The 22,086-nt window shown below is 47.0% G+C and overlaps 1 protein-coding gene across 6 annotated transcripts in view; it reads left to right on the forward strand.

The window, feature by feature from the left end:
* Positions 1-22,086, forward strand: part of LOC124967082 (ATP-binding cassette sub-family C member 12) — a 57,898-nt gene that overhangs the window by 28,874 nt on the left and 6,938 nt on the right. For 2 of the 6 annotated variants that reach the window (XM_047529077.1, XM_047529078.1), the window contains 10 exons: positions 1,999-2,133; positions 2,241-2,316; positions 2,398-2,469; positions 5,650-5,739; positions 6,401-6,504; positions 8,443-8,640; positions 9,352-9,578; positions 11,830-11,967; positions 15,348-15,534; positions 20,877-20,966. In XM_047529077.1, coding sequence (XP_047385033.1) covers positions 1,999-2,133; positions 2,241-2,316; positions 2,398-2,469; positions 5,650-5,739; positions 6,401-6,504; positions 8,443-8,640; positions 9,352-9,578; positions 11,830-11,967; positions 15,348-15,534; positions 20,877-20,966 — 1,317 coding nt within the window. Of the gene's footprint in view, positions 1-1,998; positions 2,134-2,240; positions 2,470-5,649; positions 5,740-6,400; positions 6,505-8,442; positions 8,641-9,351; positions 9,579-11,829; positions 11,968-15,347; positions 15,535-20,876; positions 20,967-22,086 lie in introns of those variants that run through there. The other 4 variants (XM_047529076.1, XM_047529082.1, XM_047529080.1 and 1 more) reach the window with 4 other exon arrangements.

Below are 22,086 nucleotides of genomic sequence, written 5' to 3' on the forward strand. Positions count from 1 at the left end.
CGACGTCATAACCTCAGCCAAGGTCTTTGAAACTCAGGGACCAGCAGGGTGACAGTGGGAAGCACTGGCCCCCTCCCCTTCAGCCTCCCCAGACTCCGTTTACCTTTCCCCCAAGGTCATTTTAGCTCACTGTTTGAGTGTTGGAAAATGCAAGCGGCCACCAGGTGGCAGCAGAATCCTTGTCTGATCATCCCACCCGCTGCCAGGGAGGAGGGGACTCAGCTCCAGAACTGGAGCCCTGGGGCTTTTCCAGAACATTTCTGTCTCTGCTGCTTTTACTCTGGATGCCTCTGAGTGGCTGGGCTGGGTGATTGCTCTCCTATTTACTTGAGGAAACAAATGAAATGAGGCCAGTGGCAGCCGCTGATACCTAACCCAGGGTCAGGTTCGTGATTCTGCAGAATAAAGCCACTGCAATCTGTCTGGTCTGGCTGAAGTGAACTGGGGACTTGCTGGCCCCTGGGGGCTTTACCAGGAGGTTTCGGAGGGCTGGGGTGTGGGCCCTGGCATGGGCAGAAAAGGCCGTGGGGCTGTAACAGGCCCAGTGGCACTGCGAGTCCCCATTTGGAAAATCAGCAGGTAAGAAGGCTGCCTGCCTTCTTACAGTACTGGGGTGTGGGAGGTTGAGAGATGAGAGACAAGGCCAGGCTTTGAGAAGGCAGAAGATGCAGTGCGAAGGTGAGAGGTGGTCTTCTGAGATGAGGCTCTGTCAGAAAGTGCCTCAACTGGACATTAAAAGCCAGGCTGTTCCTGCATGGGCTCTCTGAGGAAGTGACAGGTGGTAGGACAGTTAGTCCCAGGAAGGAGTAAAGACCAGAATCACCCAAGCCATGAGAATTGCTATCATTTAACTTTTTAGGCACCATCCTCTTCCCCACCCCTGTCAGGTGTACAGTGAATAAATAGAGCTACTTCTTTCAGACTTTTTAATTTAATTTTTTTTGTTGTTGTTGTTAATTTTGAGGCAAGGTCTCACCAAGTTGCTGAGGCTGGCCTCAGACTTGTGATCCTCCTGCCTCAGCCTCCTGAGTCTCTGGGATTACAGGTGTGCAGCATCATGCCCAGGTCTTTCAAGCTTTTAATGAAGAGTATCCCAGGTTGATTTGACCTTGGGCCTTGTTGTTAAGGCTGCTTTCAGTCAGACCATTTTAAACTTCACAGCATCTTGCCCATCTCTAGGAGGGGGCTTTCTGCCCTTCTGGGGTTGATCCTGTGGAGAGAGCTCTATCTTATTCAAAAATGAAGGGAAACCCCTCTTAGCAGAACTCTTTGAACACAGGAGTGATATGGAAATGATAGAGAATTCAAATGAGAAAAACAGAAGTGCTTTGAGCAAATCAGGGGATGCCCACATTAAATGTAGCTGTGCTTTTGTCATAGAGTTAAAGCTGATGTAAACCTAGGCTTAGAGTGTGGCTTGGCTACTGCCCCAGTCTGCTTCTCCTGTGCTCAGTGGGAATGGTGAGGGGGGTCTTATAGTGTTAAAGCAGAGGAAGGCTATTGCTGAGATGATATTTCCCCTCCCAACCAAATCATGACTACAGTGACTGTCAATTTCATTTTCCAAATATCTGCAATCAGATTTCTTAGCAGGGCAGCTCATTTAGGAAGCAGGAGCAAAGGGAAATTTAATGTACTTCACTGTTTTGGACAAAGGCTGGCTTTTGTACTCATAAGATCTGTGAGTACGAGATCAGTGGTTCTTAACTGGGGACTCTCAAGGGACATTGGCAATGTTGGGAGACATTTCTACTTGCCAAACTGGGGAAAGAAATGCTACTGGTATTTAATGGATAGAGACCAGAGAGGTTGCTAAATATCATACAATGCACAGGATTGCCCTCAGAAGACAAAGAATTATTTGGCCCCTACTGTCATTGATGTCAAGATTGAGAACCCCTGGGTTATAAGACTGGGACACTTCCAGGTAGGAGTTTGGTGTGGGTTCTCCTCTCTCTTTTCAAAGCAAGAATTCACTGGAGATTACTCTCTCGGCAGTTCTTGGAGTCTTGCGATGAGGTCATCTTGTTAGAAGACGGAGAGATTTGTGAAAAGGGAACCCACAAGAAGCTAATGGAGGAGAGAGGGCAGTACGCAAAACTGATCCACAATCTCCGGGGGTTGCAATTCAAGGTAACTGTGCATCTGGGTGGTGGCGGGTGGGAGCCTTCCCTGGTGATGTCTGACCCGGTGGAAATTCTGCCATTTGGCTCTCAGAAGGAATTTCATTTTGTCTCCAGGACCCTGAGCACATTTACAATGAAGCCATGGTGGAAGCCCTTCAGGAGAGCCCTGAGGAGACAGATGAAGACACTGGTACAGTCAGAGTTCGAATCCCGCCTCTTCCCACCCCTGACCCAGGAGCCGACACAGACCTCTCTTTCTTTCTCACCCTAGTTTTGACTCCAGGAGATGAGAAAGATGAAGGAAAGGAATCTGAAACCAATTCAGAATTTGTAGACACCAAAGGTATTTACTTAGCATTTATTCCCTTGTTTAAATACTCAAGTGTATGTTGGGCATTCTACTTGGAATAGGAACATATAGGCTTTGCAAATGTCATCTGAGGTAGCTAGAACTGTGTGGCATACTGGGAAATAAACCTGGGGCTTCAACGGCTAAATCCTGGCTTTACCACTTAACTACTTCTGTGACCTTGAGCCAGATCCTGAGAGTATTGAAATCTTAGCTTCCTAATCCATAAAATGGGGAGATATTTCTACTTGCCAAATTGGGGAAAGAAACGCTACTGGTATTTAATGGACAGAGACCAGAGAGGTTGCTGAGGCTGGCCTCAAACTTGCGATCCTCCTGCCTCAACCTCCTGAGTCTCTGGGAATACAGGTATGCGACACTGTGCCCAGGTCTTTCAAGCTTTTAATGAAGAGTATCCTTATAGGTTCTTGCAAAAATTAAATGACAGCCTACTCATGGAGTGATCAACACAGTGCCTGACACAGAGTGACCCTTGATAGTCATTATCATTATTCGTTGGAGAGATCAAAATAATGCACGGGGATTAATTAGAGGCAAAAACCAGCAAGAACTCTTTCCCATCTTTGATGGGGAACACTGAGAGAGGATTGTGAAGACGTGAAGGGATTGAGATGGGATATGGTTATTTGTTCTTTTAACAAATAGGGACTAAATATTCTGTGTGAGGTACTAGGCTCAGACAGGAGAGAAAGAACAAATGTCTGAGTTCTTGGGACCTCATGGTCTGGTGGGGATCACAGGCAAATGGATAGCTATGGGAAACAGGGAGTCCTGGTGGGAGTAACAAACAAATCTGGGAGGGTTTCATGGAGAGGGTGGCCTTCAAATTGGTTCCCCAAGGACGTGCAGGAATTTGCTAAGAATACTGTGGTAAGAAGAGGAGAAGGGTGGAGGGTTTGAGGTTGAAGCCAAGGAGAGAGATGAACTGGGCAAAGGCCAGTCTGGTCAAGCCAGTTCTCCTTAGACCGTATTCTTCCATCCCGTCATCCTTTCCATGTCCCTTGAGTATTAACTCTGTGCCCTGCTTTGCACTGAGTACAGACAGGGGAGGGGGTCCCAACTCCTCAAAGCACCCACAGCACGGTGGATTTCCAAGTTAGAGTCCTAAACTTCATTAAGGTGTAGCTTTTTTTTTTTTTTTAAAGGACATTTCATCAAATTTAAAATGCCATCAATTTTTTAAGCCCACCATTATTTTATATACCACTGAGAAAAAACTCTCTTCCAGTTAAATGACATCATACACTATTGAGTGGAAGGCACATCCAGATTCAGAGATGTTGAAATGTGAAGGAATAAAAAGTCTCCAAATCCATGGATTTGGGCACCATTAATAGAGCTTGTGACACAGGCACGCATGTTTGGAAGGATAATTTATTTTTACTGCTCTGAAGCTTCTTGGGATGAAGTGAAGTGCTCAGACATCTTTCTCGTGTTTTGGGGAAAAAACTCCAGGCTGCCCAGGATTGGGGGTCCTGGGGAGAGAGTAATCCCAGGTCCTCATTTCCTCCCACCCACCCTTTACTGGAGAGGGAAGTGAGGTTGTGAAATGTGGCCCCAGAGAGACCTAATCCTCCAGGATACACATCAGGTGGCTCAGTACTCTGAAAGGTAGGGAAGAGGCCCAGGCAGACCTAAAGGATCAGAGCAGCTTCTAAAGTCCAGCAAAGGCAAGCAGGGCACCAGCCACACGCCTGGCTGGGCCGGCAGGCTGCAGGGGATTCCACTGGTTCCTTTTGTGCTCCAGGGTGCCATTCCTTAGGCTCTGTCCACACCCATCTCCCTCATCTTCCAGTCCAAGAGGGAGACACAACGTGTGAAAGTCATCCTGACCGTTTTCAAAGAAGCACACAGGTTCCCAGGCAGAGAATAATGGTGGCTCTATTCATGGAGTCACCTTTGAGGTGCGAAAGAGTCCATGTGTAGGGTCCCCCCTCATCCAGCCCTATTTATCTCTGTTTGTAAAAGCCAAGTGTGGTTTATAATTCTGTTCAGGAGTTGACACTTTCATCTTCTGTATGGAGAAGAAAGAGGAAATGTACATTCAGTACTGGCTGCTGGGAGCTGCCTTGGCCAGCATCTCGGTATTTGTAAAATGCTGTTTCCAGGAGAACTTGCCTCTTTCTCCTTGGAGAGTGGAGAGTACTTGGGACGGCCAGGTGCAGGGAGTCAGGGGTCCATGCAGCAGCTGGCCCAGGAGGGCACCCTTTAGAAGAGGCTGGAGGGGGGCTTGTCACTCCAGTGCACACAGCTTGACTCCCAACTGCCACCTCTGCATCCCTTTGCCTGGGGACTGTCTCTGGTGGCCAGGAGACAAGCTGCAGAACTAACCTCCCCAAGGAGGAGCCCTCCCCGAGTGGCCCAGAGGAGATGGCATAGGAAATCTCAGAACCCTCTCATGTGGAAAAGCTCTAAGAAGGATTTCCCCACTGGCTCTGAGGTTTCTCTACAATGGGATTAAGCTCTAGGTGTAGAGCCTTCCCTTCCCTTTCATTTCTTCCCTTTAGCTCCCAAATAAACCGCAGTTACCCCTCAGCATCCTTCCGGGGATTGGTTTCAGGAGTACCCACCAGATGCCAAAACCTGTGGTTGATCAAGACCCTTATGAAATGGAATAGTAATTGCATATAACCAACACACACATTCCCTCATACCTTAAATCGCTTCTATTTTACTTAATACCTAGCACAATATTAATGCTAGGCGAACGGTCACTATACTATATTATTAAGGGAGTGATGGCAGGATGAAAAGTTTGTATAGGTTTAGGATAGTTGAAAAATTTTCCCCAAATATTTTCAATCTGAAGTTGGTTGAACCTGCAGATGCAGAGTCACTTGGGTACCGAGGGTCACCTGTACGTGCATTCCTGTCTACTAGTTGGGGGTCTTGTGGGAGAAACACCCACACAACTTGTATCTCCAGGAATGAGCACACAGTAGGTGCTTAATAAGTGTTTCTCAAAAGACCTAATACCACCTGCTTCCAGGGCTGTGATGAAGATCAAATAAAATAGAATGAGCTAAAGTATGGTAGAAATTTGAAAGCATAGGGCAAATGGAAGGATGGGTCATAGGTTCCCTTAGCAGAGGTATGGCATATCCAGGGGGCTGGGTCAGGACCCAGGGCCATGGCTTGTGTTTTTCTCCGTAGTTCCTGTGCACCAGCTTGTCCAGACTGAATCCTCCCAGGAAGGAACTGTGACCTGGAAAACATATCACACATACATTAAGGCTTCTGGAGGTTCGGTATAAAACAAAGGGTTTCTTGATTTAATTTGCATTTAAAAAATCTGTTCTTAAACTGTTGGTTTCACATTTTATGATTCCTTTAACAATTACTGTCTTTATGCTAGGGCTGTTTATCAATGCTTTTTATTTTTTTCCCCCCTAAAAACTAAAGTCTGATAATGCTGCCTTTTAAATGGGATCATTTTTTATCTCCATTAAAGCTGCCAGACTCGGTTTTATTGGAGCTGAGTGGGCAGCAGCCGTGAACTAGTGGTGGTTCTTCCACACCTTGGCTCTCACTGAGTACAGACACAATCGGCTTATTACCTGTCATCTGCACCCAATTCTCACCTCCGTGTGCGGAACATATCTGTAGTTTGATTTCTAGTTTCTCCCCAAGACTGGGTTTTTATTGGTTTCCTTGTAAAGAATACTGAGTTGCTTCTATTAGAGTGCATGTTGGAGGTTTTTCTAATACCTTGACAATTCCGACCCATTTTCCAACCTCATTGGGGTTCAGGGGCCTAACACCTAGACATCTTGAATCAGTCTAGAATGTGGTTCCCAGAGGTGGGAGTCATTTTCCTGCAGGCTTTGAACTTCCCAAATTCCCAGGGTTGGGCTCTGAGGATGATAAGCCAGCTGCCGCCCCTCACTCTCCCCTCCTCTTGCAGGGTACCTTCTCTCTCTCTTTGCCATGTTCCTCTTCTTTCTGATGATTGGCAGCTCCGCCTTCAGCAACTGGTGGCTGGGTCTCTGGTTAGACAAGGAGTCACAGGTGAGTTTCATTGGGCAATGCTGAGTGTGTGTCTTGGAGGGAATGGGTTTCTGGTAGAAAAACCTGAATGTGTCCAGTGGTACACAGTGAGCTCATTTTTGTTCTTTTGCCCCTTTTTGTGAAGTTGAGATCAGTTGCTTACACCACATGATTCACGCTCCCCCTTCACTTTTTCAAGACAAGTAGGACGTCTGGATTTTTATGTGCCCCTTTCAGACTGTAAAGGGTGGACTAAAAAAGATAGTGTTAGTCAGATACAGCAAGTGGGGTCAAGTACATGCAGGATGGGGAGGTTCTGCAGCTTCTGTCCTAAATTTTCTCTGAGGAGGGTAAGGGAGGGGCTAGTGAAGCCTCTGAAGAGAAACTGGCATCTTATCATAGAGACTTCTGGTGCCGGAAGGTTCTTCATGGCTGTGCTCTCCAGTGTTGCTCTCAGGACATGGAAGAGTCAGACTCAGTCTGAAAATGCTACAGGGCCACCAAGATCCCTTTTCTGCCTCCCAAGGCTCCTACCTTGGCCAGGGTCCCTCCAGGGAAGTACTGAGAAGTTTTCTCTCCTTCGAGCTTGCTGGAAGCTCTTCCAGCTGATGGCCAGTGGTTTCAAAGCTCTTCTGAGCCCCCAGGGAATGCTGTGGGGGTGCCTGCCCATCCTTTGAGATTACATTTTGGCACACTTCTGTTGCTATGACAACCAAAGTGAGCAGGCATGGGGGAAGTTTTGGTAGGAGAGAGGCTGCTTGGGTGTAGCTTCCTGAGACCATTCCCAAGAGAAAAGGGCAACTGCTCACCTGCTCTGTGCAGGAACAGAGAGTCATGTCTGGAACATATGTATTCTCCCAGAACATATGTATTCTTCCCAAGGAAGAGCCCTTTCCTTGGAGAGCCTCAGGCATAGGGTCAAGGAGAAGCCACCTCCTAGGCTAGATGCCTTCCCAGTAGGCCATGGAGCATGCAGCCGTGGTGGGAGACCCTTGTGTTTGCCCCGATCCCTCACCACTGTGGGCTCAGCCTAAGGCACAGGGAAACCCCTCCTCCAAGTTGGGCCTTCTATCAGTTAACTCCCTGGGGCTGCTTTTGCCTTTATAGATGTTCATCCATCAGCCACCTCTGGTTTACATTTCCTCCATTACTGTAATCAGCAGAATGGCATTTAGAAGAAAGATGTTTGTTTGTTCCCCAAAGGCCCTCTTGACTTTTAGCACAGAGCCCAAAGAAAAATGAAACTGCCAGTTTCTCAGGAGAAGGAAGGAAAGACAGCCTCCCCCTGGAAAGGCTGGGGAAATGGTCTTCTCACTGGGTAGCAGGGAGCCACGGTTTCTCCAAGTCTTCCAAGAACCCCGTGTGTTCTCTAGGCTCCTCCTCCCCAGTCAGGGTCGTGTCCCAGCAGCCTCAGAGTCGGCCTTTGGGAAAAGGAGAGGGGAGAGACTGTGAAGCTGGTCTGTTGGACTGAGAAGTTCCCCGGAGTCTCCCAGAAACCCTGAGCAGCTCAGCAAGTTGGAGACTGGTCCCTGATCCCCTGTCTTATCTGGGCTGCCTAATGGCTACACATCTAGCCTCATGGCATCCAGATTCCTTGTTTCTGGATCTTCCTGGCTCAGCATCACTTTTGGTCCCCTGAGGTACAGGTAGCTTCTGGGATGGTTGCCCTGTGCCTGCCCAGCTCATTGCCTTGTTTCCTCCCAACTGGGTGATGCCCATAAGTCAGGTGCCCCCATGCAAAGCTCCTAGACCCCAGAGGGAGCTGATTTGATTTTACCCACCAGACTCATTCTTAATGGATGCCTTCCCAGTAGGCCATGGAGCGTGCAGCCGTGCTGGGAGACCCTTGTGTTTGCCCCGATCCCTCACCACTGTGGGCTCTTTTTAGTTTCTTCTCTCTGGAAAAATCTCCCTTGATAGTTTACCAATTCATGGTGCTTCTCTTGTTTTGCTTCAAAGATGACCTGTGGGTCCCAGAGCAACAAGAGCATGTGTGAGATTGGCAAGGTCCTAGCAGACACCGGGCAGCACATGTACCAGTGGGTATATGCAGCCAGCATGGTGTTCGTGCTGGTGTTTGGCATTATCAAAGGCTTGACCTTCACCAAGACCACACTGATGGCGTCCTCCTCACTGCACGACCAAGTGTTCGACAAGGTGCAGTTACCAGGGGCCACAGGCACATCCGCTATTCACAGGGTTTATTGGGTCCCTCCTCTGTGCAGGGCACTGTGCTGGGGCCTGGGGCAGAACAGCCCTCAGGGAGCTCGAAGTCAGTTAAGAGTCTCCCACGTATCTCATTACAGTTGTGAAGGTCAATTCCAGGGAACTGTAGGGGTACATCACGGGCCCCAAGGTGAGGCCAGAGGTGGAGGTAGGGAGTAGGGATGTGCAGGCCAAGAGGGCGTCTCCTGCTCCTGCCAGTCCTGGATACAGTAAGGGCCCCAAGATGGACTTTTTATCCCCTTCACACTCCATTGCCATAACGGGTGGCAGCCTTTGGTTGTGAGGGTCCTTGCCAGGGACAGGTGTGGGCCACACTTTGAGGGAAGAGAGGCAAAATGGAACTTGGCTTTTTATTGCCCTAGGGAGGGAGATGTCCCTCCTTCCTCCAAAGGTATCAGCCTCTCTCTCATCCCAGGCTGCCTCCCAGATTTGCAGAAGCCTGACCTGCAGGGCCCACACCCATACCTGATGCCCACAGGAATGGGTAGCACCCACCCTCACCTTCTCAAGATCACCTGGTTCTTTGGGTGTACCCTCAGAAAAAGGTCAGGCCCTGAGTTCGCAATTCCAGCCCCAGCAGAGTGGCCAGGGTTTGCCAAACACTCTCCCCGACCCAGTTTGAATCTCCACTTTTATCCACAGATCTTAAAGAGCCCAATGAGCTTCTTTGACACGACTCCCACTGGCAGGCTAATGAATCGTTTTTCCAAAGATATGGATGAGCTGGATGTGAGGCTGCCGTTTCACGCCGAGAACTTTATGCAGCAGTTTTTTATGGTGGTGTTTATTCTCATGATATTGGCTGCTGTGTTTCCCGCTGTCCTTTTGGTCCTGGCTGGCCTTGCTATAATCTTCTTGGTTCTTTTATGGTAGGTTCACACACTATTTAAAAAGGAGAAACACACACACACACACACACACACACACACACACACACACATATAACATGCACAATGGCCAAGTGTCAGGTGATAGTGAGCACTTACTGTCCCTCTGATGGTAGAGCACATTGATTTTCAGCACTTACTAAACTCCAGGTGCTAAGTGCTTTGGTCACATCTGGCATTTTAGCCTCAGAGCAACCCTGAGAGGTGGATATTATTGGGAGATTGTCACTGGTCCCAGGTCAGAAAAATAGTAACCATGGTTGCTGTCTGTCTGATATGTTCTTAACCACTGGGCTCTGCCATTACTGCTGCTGGACAAGAGAGAGAGAGAGAGAGGAGGCCAATTCTCATGCACTCTGGGCTTTGAGAAATAGCCTGCACCCTAATCATTGGAGTGGTTACAGAAAGGCCTGCTTTGCACCGGGGATTCCTGCTGAGGCTCTGAATGCCCTCCTGGGCGATGGCAGGAAGGTGGCAATGATTACAGCCTCCCGGAGGGATACAGCTTCCCCCATTCCAGGGGTGAACAGAGGTTCTTAGCAGCAGGTAGGTGGTGGGTGTTGAGTGAGGGCAAAAGGTTGCCAATCAGAAAAAATTGCACCAGAGTCTCAGCTCTGCCACATAGCTGGCTGGAGGACCTCGGAGAAACCAGAGAAAGGCTCCAAAGCTTGATTTCCTCATCTCCAAAATGAAAATCACAGAAATATATGCCTCACCTACTTCAGAAGGGTTTGTTGTGAGGATCAAATGACTAGATGATTAATTTACGTCAAATAAAATCACAGTAAAATGTAATGCAGACAAGAGGTTTGGAGTGTAAGTTGACGAGGACTAGGCATAGACAGCAGCAGTGGGAACAGAAAACAAGATGGATTTAAGAGTCATTTGTAAGGTAGATTCATTGGGGTTTCATGGCTGGTGGAATTTGGGATGTTAGGAAGATGGGGGGAACCAAGGATGATCCCAATGTGGGGAGTGATGTGCAAAGGGATACAGGTGATATGGGAGGACAAGCAGTTGGATAGTCACAATTATATGTTTGGTTTTGGATTACTCAAGTTTGTTCATCAGAGATCCACATATGGTGCCAGTGGATAATAGTAAATGTGGGTAGAGAGGCCCTGGGGCTGGGGAGCTGGACTTGGCATCTGTATGGGAGTTTGGCGTGGGGGTGGGAAGTGCCCTGGGAGTGGGGAGAGCCAGGCGCTCACTGCAGTATGCCTTTAACTCTGAGAGAGGACACCTGGCCTCAATCTCCAAACTCAAGGGTTTATTGGGACAATAAAATAAAAAATAATGCCTGCAAGTTCTTTCAGAGAAAGGATACCATCACTTCCAATGGATCCTGTGGACTTGTGTTCCTTGGGCAGCCCCTGTGTTAGACCATCGTTCCCAACTGCTGTCCTGTTTATACTGTTGATTGACTCAGCATAAGTCTTTTCTCTGCCCTGCACCCCCACTTCTTGCCTTAAAGACAGGGTAGACCAGAGCCGGCCCTGATTGAATTATCCTAATGTTTTCATCCAACTTACTTGAGTTCTAATCTAATGAGGTTCCTCCCTTGCTCCCCTGGGTTAGTTTTATCTGAGAGTCTGGAGGCAGGATTAGCTTCCCTCTCATGAGCAGCCAGCTAATGTATAAGCCTGAGGCCACGGGTCTCCTGCTCACTCGGCTTCCTGGGGCTTCCAGGCAAAGGGAGCAGCATCCTGTGAGGGTTTGGTTTTAAAGTCACCTCCTGAGGCTATCATGATGTTAGTTCAAAATGGTATTTGAAAATGCCTTTAGAAGACCACACATTGGCATATGACAACCAGGTTTCCCTCCAAGATAGAACAGATCCCTTTTTTCTCTGGTTGGGCATCTAAGTGGTTCAAGGGTTGAACCTTATTAAAAAATTCTGGTCTTCAAAAACTAGAATTACGTCTTATGCAGCACGACAGGAAGCACTTAGGTCTGAGAGCAAATGAAGGGACCCCAGCCTCACCTTTCTCAGATGCCCATCGTTCATACCATTGGATAGGGCAATGGCCACCTGGGTGATGGCAGGAGGGTAGCAATGATTCCAGCCTCCCTGGGGATACAGAAGGATAGACCATTCCTTCTCTCAACTTAGATGGCACCGTCTCTGACTTAACTGTCACACTGAGGGCAGGGTTGGGGCTTCATGTGCTGAGGTCAAGCCCATTGAGACCCTACTTTGTGGCTCTCTTGGCCCCTCTTGATTTCCTCACAGTGTTTTCCACCGAGGAGTCCAGGAGCTCAAGAAGGTGGAGAACGTCAGTCGGTCACCCTGGTTTTCCCACATCACCTCCTCCATGCAGGGCCTGGGTGTCATTCATGCCTATGACAAAAAGGAAGACTGCATCAACAAGTGAGTCTTGGGTTGGGTCCCTCTTTCCTGCTTCCTGCCTGACCCCAAAAGGAGTTTGCAGAAACCAACGTCCTCTGAGGTTCTGAGAAGGGAAGTCTGGCTGCGGGGGACTGACGGGTGAGCTAGCAACTGGGCAGAGCACTGTCAGATACCGGGCTCTGTTCCCAGCAGCTGGGGCCCCCAAAAGATATGAATTAGGGGAGCTCGTTCAGTGATGACCTCAGTATGCGACCTTATGTTTCATTTTTTTCACTTGAAAGGCGAAAATGTGTTCAGGAAAACAGGAAAACAGAAACAAAGAAGAAAAAGTTGCTCATAGGCCCCACCCCCAATCCTGCTGATATTTTTCCTAGATAGGTTGAGCATCCCTCATCTGAAAACCTGCAATCCGAAGTGTTCTAAAACACAAAACTTTTTGATATGGCTGTACAAGTAGAAAATTCCACACTTGACCTCACGGGATGGGTCATGGTCAAAACACAAACACAGTACAAATATTGTATAAAAATTATCCACAGGCTAGGTGTATAAGGCATATAGGAAACATAAATGAATTTAGTTTAAACTTGGGTCTCATTCCCAAGACAGCTCATTATGTATATGTAAATATTCTAAAAACTGAAAAAAAGCCTAGATCTGAAACACTTCTGGTCTTAAGAATTTCAGATAGTTATAGTCAACCTGTATTTATTTCCTGTCTTTTCTTTTATTCTGTTTAATTTGGTTTAGTGGGCCAGGGGCACATCTAACTATGGATCAGAAGATTCTATTCAAGGAAATTTTCTTAAATACTTATGCTCATCTTATTGTTTCCTTTTTAATTTACGTATTTTAAATCCCAATTTTCATGTTATTACACGTTCTTTGTAACAATAATTTTTAAAGGCCACGTTTCTTTCCATTTTGTGGATAGAGTAAATTTCTCTGGAGTCTTCCAGCTCCAAACTCCAAAAGTACCATAGAAAATGTATCAATCACAATAGGCTCTCTGCAGTGACAAACAACTCCAAGACTTGAGATCTTAACAATAAATATTTATTCCTCCTCAAGTATCAATTTAATGAGGATCGATGGGGCAGGAGAAGGGGATTCTGTTCCACGCTCAGGCACGTAATCTCCGAGGCTTTTCTGTCCCATAGGACTTAGGAAGGGGAGAGAGGAGAAAGGGTTTAAGGCCCAACCCTAGTGAAGATACATTTCTGTACATTCATTGACCTAATTTCAGCCACATGGGCTCACTACACCTGCACAGGATGCCAGGGAATGAGGTCCAGCTGTGTTCAAAGGAAGACATGAAAATGAAATGTGATGAATCTCAAGCAGCCTTTGTATCATTTTTTTCTTTCCTATCTTTTCCTTCCTTAAAAAGTTAGCACACACTTTGATGCTGGTCTAACTCTCTCTCTCTCTCACTGTCTCCCTATTTGGCCACCCAGGATCTCAATGGACTTGACTTCACAGTTTGTCTTTGGTTCAGTCAGCAGCTGGTCCTGTTACTAATTTGACCTAGTGTCAAGGTTTGACATTATTTTGCCGAGTCCTGCATCCCAAGGAGACTGTTTCCATGTCCTGATCATGAGAAGAGTTTGTAGAACCACTCATCTCTTCACCCTTGACAAACGAAACAGTTTCAAGCTGGGTTTCCCACAGATTCTCCTTCAAGATGCCTAAGAGACTTCCTTAGGGATCTGAGCCCTACAAGTCCGATGGGGTCTTCCCTCTTTTAATACTTTCTTTTCAGAGGGCTTGGGCTCCTGATGCACATTGCATTTGTCACCAGGGAATTAGAAACATTGTGGTGTTTGGAAGACTATCTTGGTTAAGCTTTAGAGGAAAAAAGTTGATTGGAGACCCAGAAGGGAGGACGGTGTGGCAGAGTCCAAGATGGCTGGTCAGAGGTGCTTCCCAGTAGAATCCTAGGGGGACTCTTAAGGACAGGGTACACTGGCAGTGTCTACAGACATTCAGGACGATGGAGGAACTGTCACTCCATGGGACTTTGAACTTTGAAACGTCTCATTTTTTTTCCCCCAATAACTTCTACCGATTGTTCGGAGGAAGCCCCTTTTTCACCAGGTCAGGGAACTCTCAGTGGCCAGGGAATCTGATGTCCCTAATAGTTAGTTCAGTCTGGGTAAAAATTCACTGGTGCATAAACTCAAGTCATGGTTCTCTTTTTCCCCAGACTTGGCATGGCAAGGCTGTGCTCTGTGTGTGTGTGTGTGTGTGTGTGTGTGTGTGTGTGTTGGAGGGTCTGGAGGGATTTATAGACTTGCAGTTGGGAAGCACCTGGTCTTTTCTTTTTCTTTTAAATTCATTCTCCCTTTTCTCCAAGTCTGGTCTTCTGATGCTGGTGCAGGGTAATTGGGAGGGGAGCAGAAAAGACACTTTCCTAGGGGACGGCCTGCCTCTGGGCCATTCTCTGGTTTCCGCGGGCTCATCCCTGCAACCCTGCTGACCCAGCCCACTGTACAGACGCGGCACGGCAGGGTGGGGTCCCAACAAGACCAAATCCCAAGCAGCTCTGCCAGGATCGCCGCATCAGGTTTGCTGGGTTTACTGGTGAGCTGTTTGACAGCATCCCACCGGGTTCCTCTTGGCCTCGCGCTGAGGAATACTGCATCAAGCCTGCAGCACCCTCAACTCCAGGAACTGCAGGAACAGGCAGACTGCGTCCTGCTTTCGCCCAGGGAACGGGGAACTCCAGGGGTGGGTCTTGCCTCCGCGGTCTGGTGTGTCATCTCTCTGTTACTCTGCCTTGTGCACTTTCTCCCTCAGCGAGTCCTTTGGCTCAGTGGACATGTGGCAGGGGTGCAAGATGTCAACCTCCTGTCCTTGAAGAGGCCTCCCAGCTTTCTAAGCAATGATTTTGAATCTTGTCTTTCTGAAGTCAGGAGGGGAACCAGGCAAACACTCTCCCTTCCTCCTTCGCCATCACAAACAGCGACTCTCCCCAGAGGGTGGTCTCTTCCACTATCCACCCCCATCCCTTATATAGATCATGGGGCCAACTGATTCCACAAGGCCTTGGAGGGAGGCAAACTGCATGAAGTTCCTGGTAGCTTTTATTCTCAGTCGTGGATTCCAGTGGCCAGCTCTGAGGAAAGACAGAAAGAGCCCACTTAGCACCACTGGCAATCACCACCTGGAATTTCTCAATATATGTGCACATCAAAGGTGTCTGTGGTGGCAGATAGAAGGTGAATAGATGCTCAGTGTTTCCTGTATGAGAAGGCGCTTCTCTTAGAGTTAAGAATCCTTCAATTCATTTCTCCAGTTGCCCTAATCCTAAGTTCTTTTCTCCAGTTTCTGCCCTAATCCTAAGTCTATGTGACCTAAGCATAACCTGACCTTATTTTGTCTGATTTTCTTAATTGTAGGTTTAAGATGCTAAACGATGAAAACTCCAGCCACCTTCTGTATTTTAACTGTGCTCTCCGGTGGTTTGCTTTAAGAATGGATGTCCTCATGAACATCGTCACCCTCATTGTGGCCTTGTTGGTGACCCTGAGTTTCTCCTCAATCAGTGCTTCATCCAAAGGCTTGTCACTATCTTACATCATCCAGGTAACCACTGGTGCAGGGTTGGGCTTGGTTTGGAGGCTCTGGCATAAAAAATATTAGGGAAGGAGCTTTTGGTTGGACACGACAGAAAACTCAAATGGGCTTACACGATAAAAAGAGTTTAGTGGCTCACATCATTAAAATGTTGGCAGTTGTGTGGGCTTCAGGCACAGTTGGATCATGGTTCTTATCTTTGCCCTTCTCCTGTGATACCTTCCCTCATAGCTGTGCAATGGTGATCAACATCCTCTGGGGTCTATGGGGGGAGAAACGTATTTCCTGTCCTAACCATTAGACAAATCCTGAACTTTACTCTTATTGGATTAATTCAGGTACCCCAGAATTAATCAATGGTTTGATGGGATTGGGATGATTGGTTTAGGCTAAGGGTCATACCCCTTACCACCACCAAGTTGTATAGCTGCTCTACAATGGTTACTGTGAAATGAATACTGGAGAGGCGATGGCAGTGTCTATGACTGGCTTGTCTTCTTGGTTACTTGTTTTCTTTTGAATAACAGCAATAATAGGCAAAACCATGGCATTTACAGTGCTTTATATAAATTAATTCATTTACTCCCCCATGATGATCTTATGATGCTGCTGTGAGCCCCATATTAAAGATGAGGAAACCAAGACCAAGAAAGACTTGCTAAGATCACACACATGTCATATCTGTGAGCCAGGATTTAAAGCCAGACCACTCAGGTCTGATGCTTCTTGAATCTTGTCCCTTGATATATGGTCACATTTTTCTCTTTGGAAACTTTTCCAGTGTAGTCTTACCCATGGCACTTGAAATTCCAGGATGATATTTTGGAATGTGGGTCATTTTAAAATATTCTGTTCAATGCCGTGGTTTCTTTTTGTTTAAAGTCAAATCTCCCTTCAATTCAGAAAATTTTCTCCTTCATTTTGACAATTTCTTCCCTTTCTCTGTTTTCTTCCTGTGACTCATATCGGTTGCATATTAGATTTCCTGCATCAATCTTCTGCTTCTTTTCTTTTATCTCAAAGTTTCTGTTCTAGTCTTTTGTTTTTATTCTGGGAATTTGCCTTAGCCCTGCCATTCAGCCATTTTTTTGAATTTTAAGATTGACAATCATATATTCATATATTTAATTTTCACATGCTCTTATTCTTTCCATTTTTAAGAAAATAACTTTTTAACATCATTGAAGTGATTTTCATTTCTCTGAGGATATTTTATATTAGAGTTTTTCCCCCTCCTCTTAGACTCTTCCCTCTTCTTTGACTTAGATCTGTTTTTTCCTGGATCACTTTTTCTTTTTGTTTATCCAGTTCTTGCTCTTTCATGCCATTGAATTTGCTCAACTATCTCTTGATCTGTTTGCATTTAAGCATGGGAGCTGTCCTTTAGGCACCCACATGCTAAAATTAAAGTTAACTTTTTAATCTAGGGTACTATTCCTGGAGCCCCGGGTAGTTAGTTCAATTTCTTTAGAGGGAAAATTGTGTGTGTATACACGCACATGCATTCCTGTGCCTAGGTTTACAGTGCGTAACTGCTTCTGGTTGGGAGAAAGATGGAAGTGAATAAATGGGTCCACCAGGAGTCTTTGTCTCTAGACAGACTATCAATTTGCCAGCCTCTTTTGGGCCCCTCCTCACACCTGGAGACTCTCCAGGTTTTGCTAGACAGAAGGCTCTTCAAATCCCTCTAGCCCATTCTGCTTCCATCTTATCAAAAGGTTCTCATCCTCTTTCCATCTTGCAGAAATTTATAACTCTCTCATTCAATTTCATCTCTTTCCAATTCCCTTGCTGTTAAGGGTCTATTCTTTTTGAGGAAATTTCTCTGATATCATTCTAAGTATTATTTTGGGAAGGAGGAAGAACAAAAATATATCCTCCATACTCCAAGGTGAGAAAAAAATGAATTTTTCTTTGGGCGGCCAGTTTCCCTCATGGATGGATGCTTTCATTTGTTGCTGCCTCGTTAAAAAAATCAAACAGATGATGTTGAATGGTTTCCTTTAATTGGTCCAAGTAAAACAGCTTGCCCCATCTAAGGTCATGCTTTTGGGTAATATCATTGGCTTTCCATGAAATTGTTTCCAAACATTCCTATAGGTTCAGAGAAGAATTTGCACACATTGAGGTTTATGGGATCGCTCCTCCAGCTGGCTTTGGGGCTTTTCCAGCATTAAACTCCTTTAGAGAACACAGAATCAAAATGACAGGGCTTCACCTGAGAACGGAGGAGACCCCCTAAATGGATGAGAAATTATTGTGAAATACCACAGAGCAAGAAAGTCAATGCAAAGTAACCATCCTGTATACCACGGTGGAGGAGAATAGGCACTTAATAGGGCCAGTGCTGTGCTGATGTGGAAATTCTAATCCTGGGTGGGTTGCCCAAGCCCTCAGGAGATGGCCTAATATGCATTTGGGATAGATAATGCTTTTCCTGTGGGGCTGTCCTCTGCACTTGAGGATATTCCAGCCTCCCTGGCCTCCTGTCCTTAAGAAGATAAGTATATGCCTCTTTCAAGGACAGGGTCCATTGGTTCATTCGCTGGTTCTCCACTGAGCAGCTGCTGTGAGCCAGGAACTGTACTGGTTGTTGCGGATCCAGCAGCAAACAGTCTGGCCTTCCTGCCCTCATGGAGCTTACATTCTGGTGCAGAGCTGGGATAAATATGGTGGCAAGTACATAACTAAGGAGGCTTTGGAAAGTGCTGTGAGGAGGATGAAGTGGGGTAAAGTGATGGGAAAGTGGGGACAATATTACAACCAAAAGCCCGGGAGGTCTCTGCTGGGGACTGACTTCCAAGCTGAGACCAGAACAATAAAAAGCCAGCCGTGGAGGATTTGGAGGAAGAGCGCAGCGGGCAGAGGGGCCAGGGAAAGGCATGGGGAGGGGGCAGGCAGGTCTGAGCTTGGCGTGTTTGAGGGTCTGAAACGTCTGTGTGGCCTAAGCAAAGTGGTAAAAAATAAAGTCTGAGGGTTGGCAGGGTAGGATGCGTGGAGATTTGTAAGCCGGGGAAGGGGTGTTTCCTGAATTCTAATATGCATTTGGGCTAGATAATGCTTTCTCTGGGGGACTATCTTTTGCATTTGAAGATATTCAGCAGCCTCCTTGGCCTCTACCTGTTAGATGCCAATATTACATCCCTTCCCCCCAGGTTGTAACAACCAAAAATGTCTCTAGACATTGCCTAATGTCCCCTGGGGACACGATCACCCAGGTCAAGAGTCATTGTTCTGAGAGAACCAGGAAGGCCTGACCTGTGTCGAGCCGTTGAGGTAGGTGCTAGGGAGGCCCGTGAGGGTCTGCGGCCACTCCTCTTCCGTCTACATTCACCTACTTGGGCTCCACTGCCTTCTGTGAAGGCTGCTTGCTGCTTTCCAGAGCTTTCTTACCTGAAGTTTGGACTTGTTATCATTCGTGCTCAGCTCACACAGTCCTCCCTAACCACTTCAAACTGGCTCCCCACGCCTAACCTTAGCCAATCTCCCACAGCATCCTGGTTTTTCATCATCCTGTTCTTACAGTTCCTGAAATTTCCACCTTCCAGCCCACTAGAATGTAAGCCCATGAGTGCAGGGTCTTGTTTATCACGTTCAACCCTGGAAAACCAGCACCCTGACCATTACTGGGCCCTTCACTACTGCTTAGTAAATGTGTATCTTCTAGTGAGAGAAGACTGGTCCTGCCTCTAACCATTTTCTGCTAGGTTAAGCCCAGGGGTGGCTGGAGATGTGGGGGATGGGGTTCTCACAGTCTGTCAGCCTCAGCAGTGACTGAAGGGAGTTAGTGGATACATTGACCTTCAGAATTCACATGTTCCACATCACAGATTCAGCCACCTGTAGATTGAAAATATTCAGCAAAAAATTACAGCGTCTACAATGAACATGTAGACTAGTTTTCTTGTCATTATTCCCTAAATACAGTGCGACAATCCTTTACAAGCATTTACATTGTGTTAGAGGTTAGGGGTAATCCAGAGGTGACTTAGACTATTTGGGGGAGGTACCTAGGTAAGATGCAAATACCATGCCATTTCACGTATAGTTCTTGAGCATCTTTGGATTTTGGTATCTGCAGAGGGTGATGGTGGTGGTGTCTTGCCATCAGTCCCTTGAGGATACTGAGAGGTAACTTCTTGCCCTGGCATGGAACAACTCTGTGATGTGGCCCCTATGGTGTCCGGGATCTCCCCAGTGCAAGGGAATCCCAGTTGCCTGCAGTGCTAACCTCTCATGAACACATGCCTGGGATTGGCTGCCTTCTCATCCTCCTTATTTCATCCATCCGCTCCATACTTTCTGGGTTCATCGTGTGTGTGTGTGCGCTAAGGCTGCTGCAACAAATTATCCTGATCTTGATGACTTAAAACAAGAGAAGCTTATTCTTTCACGTTTTGGAGGAGGTCAGACCTCCGCAAGCAAGGTGCTCGCAGGGCTGTGTTCCCTCTGAGGCTCCAGGGGAGGCTGTTCCTGGTCTGGCCAGGCTGCTGGTGGCTGTTGGCATTCCATGACTTTTAGCTGTCTCACTCAACCCCTGCCTCTGCCTGCATATCCCCCTTTCTGCTCTGTGACTTCTCCCCCACCTCTTATAAAGATACCTGTCACTAGACTTAGGGTCCATCCAGTAATCCAGGATGTTCTCAAGATCCTAAAATATATCTGCAAAGGACCTGTTTCCAAAGGAGGTAACTTTCACAGGTTCCAGGATTCAGATATGGACACACCTTTAGCAGGTGGGGGAGGGGCATCCTTCAACCTGCCCTAGAACACCGTTTGCCCTAAATCTTGCAGGGTAGTCTTCTGGGATATCCTGGCCTCAAGTGGGCCATCTTAGCAGGCTGTCGCTCTGCCCCAGTCCTGACTTTCTCATGTGTAAAGTGGGCAGATGGGTTGGATGGTTTAATGGTCTCTTGTGGTGGCTGAGGTTTCACTTCCCTCTTGGCTGAGGGAGGAGAAGGGTGGGGAGGGGGCCTTGATGGAGAGCCTGACCAGGTGCATCGAGAAGCGAGACCCAGCAGTTCTGCGCCCAGGGAGAATCCCCACTGGACAGCAGTTCCCCGCGGCTCAGACAGAAAGTGGCGCGGCGGCGGTGGGATGATTCCCACCATCTGGAGTGCCAGGGAAATGTAAATACCGTTTGTTTCTAGATACAGAGGAAGTGTTTAAAGGCAAAAGAGTCCATCTGGATTATCTCCACTTCTGGGTGCCCGGCTGGGAATGCAGGCCTCCTGTGTGTGGCCCTGAGTGAGAAGGAAGGGGGGTGGTGATCCTCCAGGGCCCCGAGGAGGAAGAGCGCAACCCGGAGGAGGAAAGGGCTCTAACGGCGGCTGCTTGCTCCTTTGCAATAGCTAAGCGGATTGCTCCAGGTGTGTGTGCGGACAGGAACGGAGACCCAGGCCAAGTTCACCTCGGTGGAGCTGCTAAGGGAGTACATTGCGGTAAGCAACTAGTGCGTGAACGACAAGGGACGAGTGGCGGACGAAGGCAGGTGCTTGATCTTTTTCCATGTGAAAGGGAGCTTTTCAAAAACTCAAATCTGACCAGTTACCCCTCTTCTTCAAACCTCTATTAATAATACAAACTGAAGTCTTTGGTGTTGAATGCCAGGCCCTTTTTTTCTATAAAATAAAATTCTTTATAGGCAGTTTCTAAACTCAGGAAAGACAATTCAGTGGCTCACTTTGGTTTCTAAAAATTAATATTTGATTAAAGTTGTAAATGGAAAAACAAAACCAACTTCACTCTTTTTGAGAGTTTTTCTGTTCAATTCACAGCTGCTATTCCTGGGCAGCTGTACTACCACTGGGGAGGAACGAGATTGGGCTATAAGGCCAATCTCCTAGGCCCAATCTCTTTCCAGAAATACTCAGAGTCAAATTGGTAGAAAAGTAGGTTTTATTCAAAGCTGACTTTTTTTTTTCCTTCAGTACTGAGGATTGAACCCAAGTTTCAATCCCTAGCCCTTTTTATTTTTTTATTTTGAGACAGAGTCTCACTAAGTTGTTTAGGGCCTTGTTTTGTTGCTGAGGTTGACCTGGCACTTGTGATCCTCCTGCCTCAGCCTCCTGAGTCTCTGGGATTGCAGGTGTGGGCTAACGTACTCAGCACAAAGTCAACTTTGAAGGAAGACTGGAGAAACTTAACTGTTTCAAAGATTCTACCTCAGGAATCCCTGAAGATTAGCAGAACTCTTAAAGGAAAAGAGGCAGGGAAGGGAAGGACAAAAGGCAGGAAATACACTTATGCAGATTTAATTATCTTGTGTTAGGCCCACATGGGCTGCCTCTGCTCCCATCTCTCTGGCCCCGTCAGGGTAGGGGTGGAGCTCCCCTCCCCAGCCTTCACTCAGCATGAAGAAGCCATTACCAACTTCACATAGGGGCCCCAAACTCAGTCTGTTTCAATGCTGCTACTCTTTTGAAAAGAAGTCTTAAGTGATCCTAGCCGTCACTTTTTAAGGGCCTTTGAACAGTGTTTGGCCTCACTTACAAACTTAATTAAACACTTAAAACATTTTAAACTGCATTTTAAAATTTAATACATTCAATTTCCTTTTAA

The sequence above is a fragment of the Sciurus carolinensis genome, chromosome 16, assembly GCF_902686445.1.
Source record: "Sciurus carolinensis chromosome 16, mSciCar1.2, whole genome shotgun sequence".
Lineage (NCBI taxonomy): Eukaryota > Metazoa > Chordata > Mammalia > Rodentia > Sciuridae > Sciurus > Sciurus carolinensis.